General features: G+C 36.0%; 1 protein-coding gene across 2 annotated transcripts in view; it reads left to right on the forward strand.

Annotated features, from left to right (window-relative positions):
• Positions 1–13932, forward strand: part of LOC131980218 (low-density lipoprotein receptor-related protein 8-like) — a 155797-nt gene that overhangs the window by 94673 nt on the left and 47192 nt on the right. For both annotated transcript variants that reach the window (XM_059344431.1, XM_059344432.1), the window contains exons 5-7: positions 2543–2932; positions 10108–10230; positions 13722–13844. In XM_059344431.1, coding sequence (XP_059200414.1) covers positions 2543–2932; positions 10108–10230; positions 13722–13844 — 636 coding nt within the window. The remainder of the gene's footprint in view (positions 1–2542; positions 2933–10107; positions 10231–13721; positions 13845–13932) is intronic.

The following is a 13932-nucleotide window of genomic DNA, read 5'->3' on the forward strand; positions in this document are numbered from 1 at the left end:
ATGACCAAAAAAAAGACACAAAATGACCAAGAAAACACACAAAATGACCATTAAAACACACAAAATGACCAAAGAAAGAAACAAATTGACCAAAAAAAGACACAAAATTACCAAAATAGACACAAAATGACAAAAAAAAAGACATTAAATTACCAAAAAGACTAAAACACATAAACACTTTAACACAGTGGAGACAGAGGTGACTTCCAAAATTATTTGGCGACCCCTAGAAATCATCTCGCGACCCCAATTGGGTCCCCAAAAGGTTGAGAATAGCTGGACTAGAGAACGATGAGCCGGGGAGCAGCAGATATAAAACTAACAGTAGAGAGAGAGATCCTGTGAGAGAGGAGGATGTACTATGACAGAGATTGGTCACAGAGAGAGGAGAAGGGCCAGCTGATGGCAGAGAGCGCTCTGTTATCTTCTGCTCCACAGGAGAGGAAGTCTCTCACCACCTTCTAATAACCACCATCATCCCCTCTCCTTCTGTCCACCACTCTCTCTGTTATGATACCCGTACTGACTTCCAGACTACCTGAGAAACTCTATTACCGTCACCATGTCCCTACAGTATATTAGAAGCTAATTTAAATGTAATATGTTTCTCACCTCTGGTCTTACTTTCTTTTACCTACAGCAGCCGATGTTGAAAACGTCAACTTTAATCTCATGCACTGCGAGCAAAAACTGAGACACTGGTGTGCTTTTTTTTATTTCTGTGATTGTTACAATTTAGTTCATTTTAACCCCTTATCATTTACTTTAGTCATTTAGCAGACGATTTTTTATCCAAAGCAACTTACAGAAAAGCAAAACAATCATGGTATACTGCCATAAGAGCCATTAGTGTAGCAATAAGTGCTAGTGACAATTCTAGGAGTAGAAATGTTGTGGTGCTAGGAGAGAAGATGCTCTTTTTAGGGGGAGATAGCAGGTCAACAATAGACACCATCTGAAAGCTGGGGTTGCAGCTCAGCACTCTGTGTGTAAAATATTATTTATTCTTGTCACTTAATATTTTCTTTTGGTCTTTTTTTGCTCTATGGCTGAATCTTATATGTCTTTATGTAAATGCAAGATTCTTATATATGTAATTTGTGTGAATGCAAGCACATTTTGAGGATGGCACAACTGCAATTTAGCTGACAAAAAGTGATTCAAGAAAACACACTGCACCTTGATTAAAAAAAAAGGGTCAATGCAAACATTTATTAGACGTAAACAGGTCTAAGACGTCACCAAATATAACTGAGCCAGGACTTTTCCCTGCAATTAGCTGTTTTATGGCCTGAAATACCTCCTCTTTCTATTTTACCAAGAGGTGAAGTTAATATTGTCATGCTGTATGGAGGGACCGGCCTCTAAACATATACATTAAATTCCACTTTTCTGCAATTATGGGAGATAAGGTAGGAGCAGATTTAAAATAAATGTTTCACCTTTCCTGCTTCAATGTTGGCACAGTAAAACAGACTCTCTCTGACTCAGCTCTCATAGACTCTAGGGGTGCACCGATCAATCGGCCGGCCAATAGATCGGCACCGATTTCCTTAATTTTGCTGGATCGGCGATCGGCCTATACTTTTACGTCAAACCGATCTTATCTAGAGATCTTATCTACCTCCACAAAGGTCTGAAAGTGCATCTGCACGTACGCGTTCTTCTGCATGACTGTGTTGTATTATGTATGTTGTACTATAACAAAACCAAAAACTCAGGACACTTTATTCATGGTTGCAGTTCTTTTGTTAGTTTGTCCTATTTGTTTGTCAATATTTTATTAACTACCTCAGACATTGTGATTTCCTTTATTTGTTAAAGAAAAATACTGCATTGTTATTGTTTTTCAATAAAATAATGATAGTGATTCAAACATTGAAGATGTATGCTGTGAGTTATAAAAAAATCTGTATCGGCCAAAATTGGAATCAGCAGGTCAGGCTTTTTAAAATCGGATGATCGGCCAGAAAATTGCAATGGGTGCACCACTAATCAGTGGCGGTTCTACACAGGGGCCTACAGGGGCCACTGCCCCTGTGAAGAAGCCTTTGGCCCCTGCTGTGGCCCCTGTGTCAAATTAATAATAAAATGATCAATTTATAACGATGAATGACAGAACAATTCTTACCTATTTTGTGTTCAAACAATATCTCATTGTACACAAAAGGAACCCAGAATGTGTACATTGTATACTAGTTTAATTGTGCAATAAAATATTGTGTGTGTGTGTATATATAAAGATCATTCTGACTGGACTGCACTTTCAAAATAAAAAAAGTGATTGTGCACAAAAATGAGAAATGTCATTGTCATACAAAAAAACTGTTATCGTTGGTGAGTCTCATTGTTTAAATCAATGTATTTTTATCTTCCAAATATACTTAAATGAGATGTTTAAATAAGCTAAAATAAAGATTTTGAATGCTTAACTATCATCTTTGCCATTTTTTAACTGGCCCCTCCTTGGCCCCCACAGTAAAACTGGTCTAGAACCGACATTACCCCTAATAAGACTCCTTTTGTTCCTTTCTGCTCCTAGATGCCAAAGCCTGCCCCAGCGGAGAGTTCATGTGCGCCAACCGCAAGTGCTTGGCCACCGTCCACGTGTGCGACGGCGACGACGACTGCGGCGACGGCAGCGACGAGCTGAAGTGTGCGTCCCCGCTGACCTGCGGACCCAACCACCTCCGCTGCAACACGTCGGAGTGCGTGCCGCTCATGTGGAGCTGCGACGGAGACCCCGACTGCTCCGACAGCTCCGACGAGGGGCCGGAGCGCTGCGGCAGCGACGGGGTCCCGTACCTGCCCAACCGCAAGATGAACTGCACCGCCGGGGAGTTCCGCTGCGCCAACGGGGAGTGTATCCGGCTCACATGGAAGTGTGACGGAGATCCAGACTGCAAGGACAAGTCTGATGAGTCGGACTGCCGTGAGTTTCTATCTCTGTCTCTTTTCTTCGCATCTCATTTTGGGATGGGGATAATTTGTTGATGATCGATTAATGGTCGTTAAGGATTTGGTCGATTATGTGGAATTTTTAATCGATCTGTGGAATTTTTTATTTTAATGTTATCTATGAGGGGGGGAAATTTCAAGTATTACAGCAGCAAAGTGGATAGCAAAAAAACAATAAATAGTAAACAGCAGTATAAACTAGAAATATAAGAGGTGTTAGCAAATAAACAAGTCAAATATAAACAATTCTTAACAATTTAAAACAAAAAAATATAAAAAACCTTATGAACATTATATACAATGTAGACAGAAATTACGTGGAATTTCTTAATCGATCTGTGTACTTTTTAATTTTAATTGTATCTCTGACTGTGTATCAGTATCACTGAACTGAAACACAGCAGAGCGTTCAGTTCTGAGGCTGTACGCCAATAGGCCAATGAGCTGAGAATTAAGTTAGATAAAACTACAGTTTGCAAACTGAAAGTTGCAATAACAATTACAATTACTAAACACACAGAAATCCTAGTAGAGTAATAATTGGAGCAAAACTAGCTTACTGTATCAAACCTTGCTAGCATGAATTACTGGGTTGAATTGTATCCAAAACTTATTTAAACACAAAACACGCTTAAATATGCAAGATTACTGAAAAAACTAACATCATGCCTCTTCAGGGGCAAAAAACATAAAACATTGAACTCCCTAACATTTTCTTTACAGTTTAACCCTTAATAGGGCATCATTGAAATACTTGCAAATTCCAAATTTCAACCCTAGAGACTATTGGAGGATATTACATACAGCCAGAATGTGTAAAAAATAAAACATACGGACCTGGGGGAGGGAGGTAATATTTTGAGAAAAAGTTTATGAGATAAAGTGGCAAATCTACGAGAAGAAAATTTGCAGATTCATGAGATTTAAAGTGGTGAATCTGCGATAAAAAAGTTGCTTTTTTTCACTTTTTTCTTGTTAATCTGCAACTTTTTTCGCACAGATTTACCACTTTAAATCTCTTCAATCTGCAACTTTTTTCTCTTGCTGGTTAGCTGTAAGAAATCCATGTGGTTCTAGGACCTCACAGAGAGACATGGGGCCCCATTTAGATATCCACTGAAATTATCAAATATAGTTTATAAAGGGTTTATCTCATGTGAGTTAGTTTTACGATTGACCTCTTTTCGTCCTTTCAAAATAAAAGTGTCCGTTATCAAAACAGGCTTTTGCATAGTACTGTATATATATCTTTTATTTTGCCTATGTATGCATGTTTTCTGGAGTATGTATGAAAACATAATGATTAATTGATCGTTATTGAAGTTGGCAGATTTCTTCTAAACACACATCCAGCCTTCCTTTTCCTATACTGTTCTCTGTTGTGCACCTTCAGCTTGGTGAGGTATATTTTCAGCACAGCAGAAGAAAGTAAGCATGGAGAGGCTATAGCTGTGTCCCATCTCCATACTATATGCTAATTCCAAGCAGGTTTTGAGTATATAGTCTCACTGGAGACTCAAAAAGTCCTTCTACAAACTTAAAGTGCCGGTTTCTGAGTGTACTGTTGATGCACTCTATAGTCCGACAATGCAATGCAAATTGAAGAGAAAGCCATACCTGAGAAACATTAAATCAATTTGCAGATAGTGGTAAAACACCCAGAGAAAGACTACAAACACAATAAAAATACCAAGAGGAAACCTTTTACTTTTACTTGATAGAGGTTTCCACTTTTATTTTTTGTCTGCCCTCAAATTGAATAATTCTCTGTTATAGTGGAATCGTATACTAACCTTTTAAAGAGAAAGTACCTTGCACTATATACTATACAGAGGTGGAAGAAGTATTCAGATCTCTTACTTAAAAAGGAGTACTAATACCACACTGCAGAATTTATCCACTACAAGTAAAAGTCCTGCATTCAAAACATACTGAAGTAAAAGTACAAAAGTATCAGCATCCAAATGTACTTAAAGTATCAAAAGTAAAAGTACTAGTGCAGAATAGACCCACTCAGATTGTCAAATATATTCTAAATATATTATTAGATTATTATTATTGATTTATTTATGTAAGCAGTGTTTTAATTTTCTACAGGTAGGGCTTATTTTAAGTAGTTAATATACTGTTATGTGGTTTAATTAAAAGAAAATATGCATAATCACTTTAAATTTATCATGTTTTTTATGTTAAATCTCAACCTGAAAAGTAACAAAAGCTAAATGTAGTGAAGTAGAAGTATAAAGTTACATAAAATGGAAATACTCAACAAAAGTACAAGTACCTCAAAAGTGTACTTAAGTACAGTATTTGAGTAAATGTACTTAGTTGCATTCCACCACTGATACTATATAACAATCTGTTTACAGTGAGCCTGCAGTATGATATGGAAACTTTTTCCTGAGAAATATAATGACGGGAAACAGGACAGAACACTACTTTTGTTCTAGACACGACAGAAATGCTTCAATCAACTCCGGCCTCTGTGTCACAGCCAGACTGTGACACAGAGATTGACTTTGAAATATCTGAATTACTTTTCAAAAGAAGTTTTGTTTGACAACTTGTCAAATATCTCTCTCAGCAGACAGATCACTGGTGATGAATTTGGTGTTTTATATTCCTCACAACCTTCCTGCACACTTTATGTTCTTTCTAATGTTGGGTTACAAAAAAAAACTTTTGCCTTAAAATTATTAACACCAACAAATAATACACTAAAGCAGTCAGGTTTTCATGCATATTAGTCATATTAGTGGCTTAGGACCAGATTTCTCTATCTCTATAGTTTTCCATTTTTAAAGGGAGCCACTTCATCAAGGTGGCGGATCGGAGATGGCAGCCATATAAAATCTATGAGAACCAGAATATCTTCAAAACCACTTAGAGCATGGGTCTCAAAATTAATTAATAATGTTGTGTCTTTTTTGGTAATTCTATGTCTTTTTTTCATTATTTTGTTTCTTTTTTAAGTAATTTAGGGTCTTTTTCTGTCTTTTTTTGGGTAATTTTTAGAAAGAAATTTGGTGTTTCTTTCAGTCATTTTGTGGTAATTTGAGTTTGAGACCCCTGATGTAGAAGGTCAATCTTGATATCAAAATATACATTTTCTGGGTCAAGGAATCATTTAAAGCTATTGAGAATATCACTAGATGATAATTTGATCAAATACATATGCTCTTTTTGGCCATGTATTTACGTAATTTCCAACTCAGTTCCTAAACGGTGGGAGTTATATTAATATAGGTCATATACAGTAAATGCACATTTAATTTAACGTTATTAGCTTCACTTGTATTATTTGTTACATTTATTCATATATATTTGTCTTTGTTGCATTAAGTGTTGCCTGGAATATGACCTGTGTGTTTTGACTGTTGCTGAAGTTTAATGTCCTGGGAATCCCGGGACAATGTGCTTCTGCTCCTGGGACAGAAAATGTCCCATTTTTATGAGAAAAATATGAATCCCTAGCACCGAGCACGTCTCTCCAGCTCCAGGCTGCTCATAGAAACGTGGTTTCACACACAGCAGTCTGTTCGTGTTCGCTATGGGCCGTTTTATTCAAGTTTGTGTTTTCATCTTGTCTGAATGTAACAAGTCAGATTCTGTTTGGGTCAGTGTTGTTTGTTTTTCATTTCTTCTGACTATACGATATTACCGTTATGAATATTTTACCCAGAAACAGCTAGACTTTTATTATACTCATCTTGTTCAGAGATAGCAGGCATCAGACCAATTAAATTCCAACACATTCAGGAATAATCCCACTAAAAGTGAGATTTATTTTACATTATCTTTGTGTGGACAGCAGGTTAAGATATCTGTTTGCTCTGAGACCGGAAAATATCTCCGCAAACAATATTTTCTTCCTGTTCTGAGGTGTTACTTTGTCATTTAGCACATTTCCACTCTGCTGGGAGTTTGCTTAGGGTTTCTTTTTATTTATTTATTTCTAAATGTGTCTGGTAAAGAATGTGTTTCTGTTGATAAACACAGTGTGAAGATGGGGCTTTGTGATAACGCAGGTTTTCCTATTAGCTGGTCATGGATGGGGGAGCCCTGAAGCTCCTGTCTCGCTAAGCCAGAGTGTGAAAACCAGATAGTCCCACTATTCATTATCAAGATGTGCGGTGCACACATCAAACCCACCTCTCACACTCTGTGCTGTCATAGAGGCAGCACTTACTACAGATTGATGTTTTGTTAGCCAACTGGATCTCTGCTTTAAGAGAGCGGCCAGGAGGCTGTTAGAGGCACAAACTCAGGTTTGTCCAGAGATTTCTGACTAAATTTGCTGTATTTACATTAGGGATAGGAATAATTAATTGGTGATTGATTAAGATTAAAATTTCCTTTAGTAGTCCAACAGTGGGGGAAATATCAAGTATTACAGCAGCAAAGTGGATAGCAAAAAAACAATAAATAGTAAACAGCAGTATAAGCTAGAAATATAAGAGGTGTTATACAGGTGTTAATATATATTAGGTGTTAATATATATATTAATATAAGAGGTAAAATATTAAAAATCTCAACAATTATATATATATATATATATATATATATATATATATATATATATATATATATATAACAAAAATAATATAAAAAAGTTCTGAACATTATATACAATGTAGACAGAAATGGTCGTTAAGAATTTGGTCGATTACGTAATCAATCTGTGTACTTTTTAATTTAACACGGCCGATCATTCAGTGGCCATACGTCAATAAGCCAATGAGCTGAGAATTAAGTTGGATAAAGCTACAGTTAATTTGAACAAAACTAGCTTACTGTATCAAACCTTGCTAGCATGAATTACTAGGTTTAATTTTATCCAAAACTTATTTAAACACAAAACACACTTAAATATGCAAGATTACTGTAAAAACTACCTCATGCAAACATTGAACATTGAACTCCTTGACATTATCTTTACAGTTTCACCTCACTTGATTTAGTGTTACGATCGACCTCTTTTCGTTTCCTTTCAAAATAAAAGTGTCCGTTATCAAAACAGGCTTTTGCATAGTACTGTATATACATCTTTTATTTTGACCATGTATGCATGTTTTTATACATACTGGAGTATGTATAAAAACATAACTTATCGAATCGATTAATCGATTATTTGATCGTTAATGTTATAGATGCTGGAGTTGGCAGGTTTCTTCCAAACACCCATTTACATATACATACTTTAATCAACATGGTCTCACAGAAATCCGTGAAATAGCCACGGAATCGCTCAAATTTCCGTGAAACTGACACGGATTTCGCTACAATGCAAGTTAATGACAGTCATATCCCGTGGCTGTTCCAACATACAAAGTGATTATGTACATTCACTGAGTGAATATTTAGAAAATAAAACATATATTTCTCGCTAGAAATGTGATCAAAATTCATTTTTATAAGTCAAAATATTGATTTTTCACTAAAAATGAGAGAACTGTCTGCCATGTTTTTTGTTCTGACCGCTGGGACCTTGAAAGTCACGTGACTTGGAACAAACCAATAGCCACGGGATATGACTGTCATTAACTTGCATTGTAGCAAAATCCGTGTCAGTTTCACGGAAATTTGAGCGATTCCGTGGCTATTCCACGGATTTTGAGTTAAGCGAAATCCGTGGCTATTTCACGGATTTCTGTGAGACCAGGTTCACTTTAATATATATGAGATAATTCCTTTGCTTTGCTAACTGATGCAGTTGTGATTAAAACATTTCCAACATTGAATATAAGGTGTTTGCATGTGCACACAGTGTTCCCGGTCAATCAGATTGATCTCCCAGATACAGAAGACACTATATAAAGCGTGCTCCGAGTGTAATGTGTTTGCATTCATGCGAGCACATGCATGTCCAGGCTGCGGTGGCCCTGTCTCCATTACACTCCCCCTGCTCTGCTCATCTCGTGATAACACTAAATCATATCCCCCTCAGTCATATATATTGCTTTTTAGTGTGGTTTAGAAGGGAGTTATATGAGCACACCGGGCCCTGTTGATGAAAAGCTTGTCTGTGCTTGGGATATTAATGAAATGTGGTGTGGCTTCATGCAGCCTCCATCTTTGCGTTACTATATTGAAAATCATTCATCACACGCCCTCAGGTTGACTGTCTGTGTCCAAGGCAGCACCTAACACACACAGGCTGTGAATGGATACAAGTACAATACTGTGTGTTTTACCTCACAACATTTTTTAATTTCATGCATGCTTCTATAAAGGGTTTTTTTAAAATAGTTTTTTTGTTAAAGTGTTCATGTGGTAATGTGTTTTTGGTCATTTTGTGGGGTTTTTTGTTTGTCATTTTGTGTATTTTTTGGTCATTTTGTGTCTTTTTAGGCCATTTTGTGGGGTTTTTTGTTTGTCATTTTGTGTCTTTTTTGGCAATTTTGTGTCTTTTATTGATCATTTTGTGCCTTTTTTGATCATTTTGTGTCTTTTTCGGTCATTTTGTGTCTTTTTAGGCCATTTTTTGTCTTTTTTGATCATTTTGTGGTCAATTTGTGTCTTTTTTGTCATTTTGTTTCCTTTTTCGGTAATTTTGTGTCTTTTCTGGTCATTTTGTGTCTTTTTTGGTCATTTTGTTTCCTTTTTTTGGTAATTTTGTTTCTTTTTTGGGTGATCTGAACTGTGCGTGTGAGATTGTGTTCAGTGAGCGGTGTCGGGGACAACATGCATGTTAAATTGGGGGTCGCGAGCGACACTCAAAAAGGTTGAGAGCTACTGGACTACAGGATGTGTGTGATCTGTGAAATATTTCATTTTCATTTTATTAAGGATCCCCATTAGCTCATGCCATAGCAATCAGGTTGACTGTCTGTGTCCAAGGCAGCACCTAACACACACAGGCTGTGAATGGATACAAGTACAATACTGTGTGCTTTACCTCACAACATTTTTAATTTCATGCATGCTTCTATAAAGGGTTTTTTAAAATAGTTTTTTTTTTTTTTAGGCTTTATTAGAGAGATGAAAGCAGCAGAGAAGCTCGTGCAAAAATTGATGGAATGAAATGCAACAAAAGGTTTTGCGTTGGTTTCGACCCTGGGATGTTGTGTTCCTCTTGAAGGGATTAAAGGGGATTTACAAGTCCAATTTCAAGTGTGTGTTTCTGTGTGTGTGTGTGCCTCTTACAGCCCTGTTGACGTGTCGTCCTGATGAGTTCCAGTGCGGTGATGGCTCCTGCATCCACGGCACCAAGCAGTGTAACAAGGTGCACGACTGTCCTGACCACAGCGATGAATCTGGCTGCGTCAACGGTGGGTACACCTGTCATGGCTGTCTGCATGTCCCGCTGCAGGGACCTGTCCTCCTGCAGCCCTCACTGTGCACCTGTCTTCTTCTTTTATTCCTGTGTGTGATTGAATCTGTCTTCCTATATTTTGTTCTGTCGGTTTGTGTATATATTACATTCAGTGTGTCGTTACCATTTGCACATATCTGCCATTGTGACATGCATAAACTACGAAAGTTAGTTACTAATGGGCAGTAATGATGTTTGACTACAGCAGCTATTCTCAACCTAGGGGTCGGGACCCCAATTGGGGTCGCGAGATGATTTGTGGGGGTCGCCAAATCATTTTGGAAGTCAGCTCTGTCTCCACTGTGTTAAAGTGTTCATGTGGTAATGTGTTTTTGGTCATTTTGTGGGGTTTTTTGTTTGTCATTTTGTGTCTTTTTTGGTCATTTTGTGTCTTTTTTTGATCATTTTGTGTCTTTTGTGATCATTTTGTGTCTTTTTTGGTCATTTTGTGTCTTTTTTGGTCATTTTTATGTCTTTTTAGGCCATTTTTTGTCTTTTTTGATCATTTTGTGGTCAATTTGTGTCTTATTTGTCATTTTGTTTCCTTTTTTTGGTAATTTTCTGTCTTTTCTGGTCATTTTGTGTCTTTTTTGGTCATTTTGTTTCCTTTTTTGGTAATTTTCTGTCTTTTCTGGTCATTTCCTGTCTTTTTTGGTCATTTTGTGTCTTTTTTTGATAATTTTGTGTCTTTTGTGATAATTTTGTTTCTTTTTTGGTCATTTTGTGTCTTTTTAGTCCATTTTTTGATTTTTGTTTCTTTTTTGGGTGATCTGAACTGTGCGTGTGAGATTGTGTTCAGTGAGCGGGGTCGCGGACAACATGCATGTTAAATTGGGGGTCGCGAGCGACTCAAAAAGGTTGAGAACTACTGGACTACAGGATGTGTGTGATCTGTGTCATATTTCATTTTCATTTTATTAAGGATCCCCATTAGCTGATGCCATAGCAATCAGCTAGTCTTCCTGGGGTCCGTAACACATACAACATACAATACAATCACAATTAAGAACTATACAAAAACAAAAATATCAAATAAAAACAAAACAAGTACATACAAACTTGTATTTTGTCAGTTCAAACCCAAAAGTATTCAGTTTAAATAACATAAATATGATATAAAACCGAGAAAAGCATAAAATCTCCATATTTGACAGGCTGAAAACAACCTTTTTACGCCATTTTTGCATGAAAAATGACTTGCCGTATTCAATTATTATGCCATAAATCATAAAAAGTTATATTTATTTGGCAGTTTATTTTACAAAAATGTAACTAAAATATGATCTGTATATACAGGTGCATCTCAATACATTAGAATATGATGGAAAAGTCCATTTCCAGTAGTTCAAGTCAAACAGCCCCAACCAAGTATTGAGTCATATAGATGGACATACCTTTCAGAGGCCAACATTTACATATTAAACATACTTTTTTAAATGGGTCTTTTGTAATATTAAACTTTTTTTGAGACACTGAATTTTAGGTCTTCATTAAATGTAAGCCATAATCATTATAATAATAAAAAAAAAATTAAGACATAAAATGTACAATTCTGTGTGTAATGGATCTATATAATGTGTTATTCCCACCTTTTTAATTGAATTACTGACAAAAATAACCTTTTCCATGATATTCTAATTTATTGAGATGCACTCGTACACCATTTCCCAATACAAGTGCCCACAAGTGTTACTAATATTAGGGGAACAGGGTACTTCACCTGCTATACAAATTGAACTATCCACATTTTTTTGCAGCCTCTACTAACAAACAGCTAGTTTGCAGCCCAGTTTTGAGTTTTTGTCAGCAGACTGAGTCATTTGTAGCTTCCCAGTTGTTCTGAGGAGTGCATAATTTAATGTGTTTTACAGGATCTGGCTGGTGCAAACTGGTTATTCTTGGCTACGTTTCAAAAGAAAATCTTCCTTTCAAACCTGCCAGTGTGTTAATGTGAAGCAGCCTCAGTAGGAAGCATTTAATTTCTATTAGCAGTAAAACTTATTCAAGTTTTTATATGATGTAAAGAGAGTTGACAGTTAAATGTCTGATATCAATGAGATAAAAATGCACAGAAAGTTTCCTGTGGGTACCTTGTGCGTAGGTTGGTAATGTTGAATGGCGAAGTCTGCCTCTTACAATGAAGACTTCTGGGTGATTCTCATGAACATGGTGCAGCTCATAGAAAAAATCCAAGAGCATTGAATACATATTTTCTTTGACCCTTTATAACATATACAATCTACAATCACTGTTTAATATGACTTTATAATCTATTTTTCATTTTTTTCAGGTATTTTCTGATATTTTTAGAGAGCAAAATTCATTACCGTAACACATTTTAAAATAAAAAAACAACGAAAGTTTTTTTTTTCCCATTTTTTTTCTTTGGCAAGCACTTAAATATGCTTACGGGTAGCTGGTATCACCAAAATGTATTTTTGTAAAAATATACACATTTTAATGCAAACAATTATATCATTACCGTAACATTTAACCATTTAACCATTTTTTCTCATTAATTTTCATTCAGATTTTGTTTTTTACACATAATTAAAAACCATTATGTTTGATTATATTCATACTATTAAATTATATTTTTTTAAACAAATGTGTATTTATTTTTATAAAGTTTATTAAATATTTCTTGTATATAAGTGTGGGGAAACCATAACATTTTTATCTGGATGCATTACAGTAATGAATTTGTGAATCAAAAATATGTTTGAAAATATAAAAAATATTATTTTTAACACAAAAACAATGAATTGTGCCTCATTATGGCTATATTGTTCATTCATCTAAAAGTGAAATGTATTTAGTTTAATAAAGTATGTCCTTATAATCTTCACAGACAGAACTTAGACTTATCACATGCTTTAGGTCTTCCTCACAGGCCTTTTACAAACATGTCTTGCTATGCATTATTTATTTTAGCCTTTTTACCCTTCCCCACACAAAAAAAAGCATTAAAATAAGTTTTGATTCCATGACAACCATAAGGATTATAAATTCATTTAGATACAATTATGTGAGATGTTTCTGGACACAAAAAGTGAAATGAATTCCTCTAATGACCGCTGCTGTTATGTTGTGAGGATCCAGCCCAGTGCTTTTTCTAAGCTGATTTCATTACTTCTCCATCTTCTGACTATGATGCATAATTTACCAGCGTGCTCCAAAATGATATTTCAGGAAATTAAGACCCAGCACTGTGAAACTGGACCAAATTAAAGTTCAGCTTTTATTACACTGCGCTTTTTATGTGCGATGATATGAATATCAGAGTGAGGAGTATTTTTGCTGTCACTTGTTTCATGTGAGCCCTCAGTAATTTGGCGAGATATTCAATATGACTTCACACACTTTTTGATGCATGAGATGCTGAATCAATTCATGCAAATAAAGTTCACGACGTTTATGGTGTGCATACTGATCTGTCCTGTGCAGCTACCAAATGTGAGGGACCCCTGAAGTTCCTGTGCAAGAACGGAGAGTGCATCGATAGCTCCAAGGTGTGTGACTCTGTCAAGGACTGCAAGGACCGCTCAGATGAGCCCAAGAAGGAGTGCGGTAAGAGGACTTTTTCTGCACGAACATGCTTGGTTATAGTACCATGATGCAGTAATACAGGGGTCTCAAACTCAAATGGAGGCAGTAT

This window comes from Centropristis striata, chromosome 11 (assembly GCF_030273125.1).
Source record: "Centropristis striata isolate RG_2023a ecotype Rhode Island chromosome 11, C.striata_1.0, whole genome shotgun sequence".
NCBI classification, from domain to species: Eukaryota; Metazoa; Chordata; class Actinopteri; order Perciformes; family Serranidae; genus Centropristis; species Centropristis striata.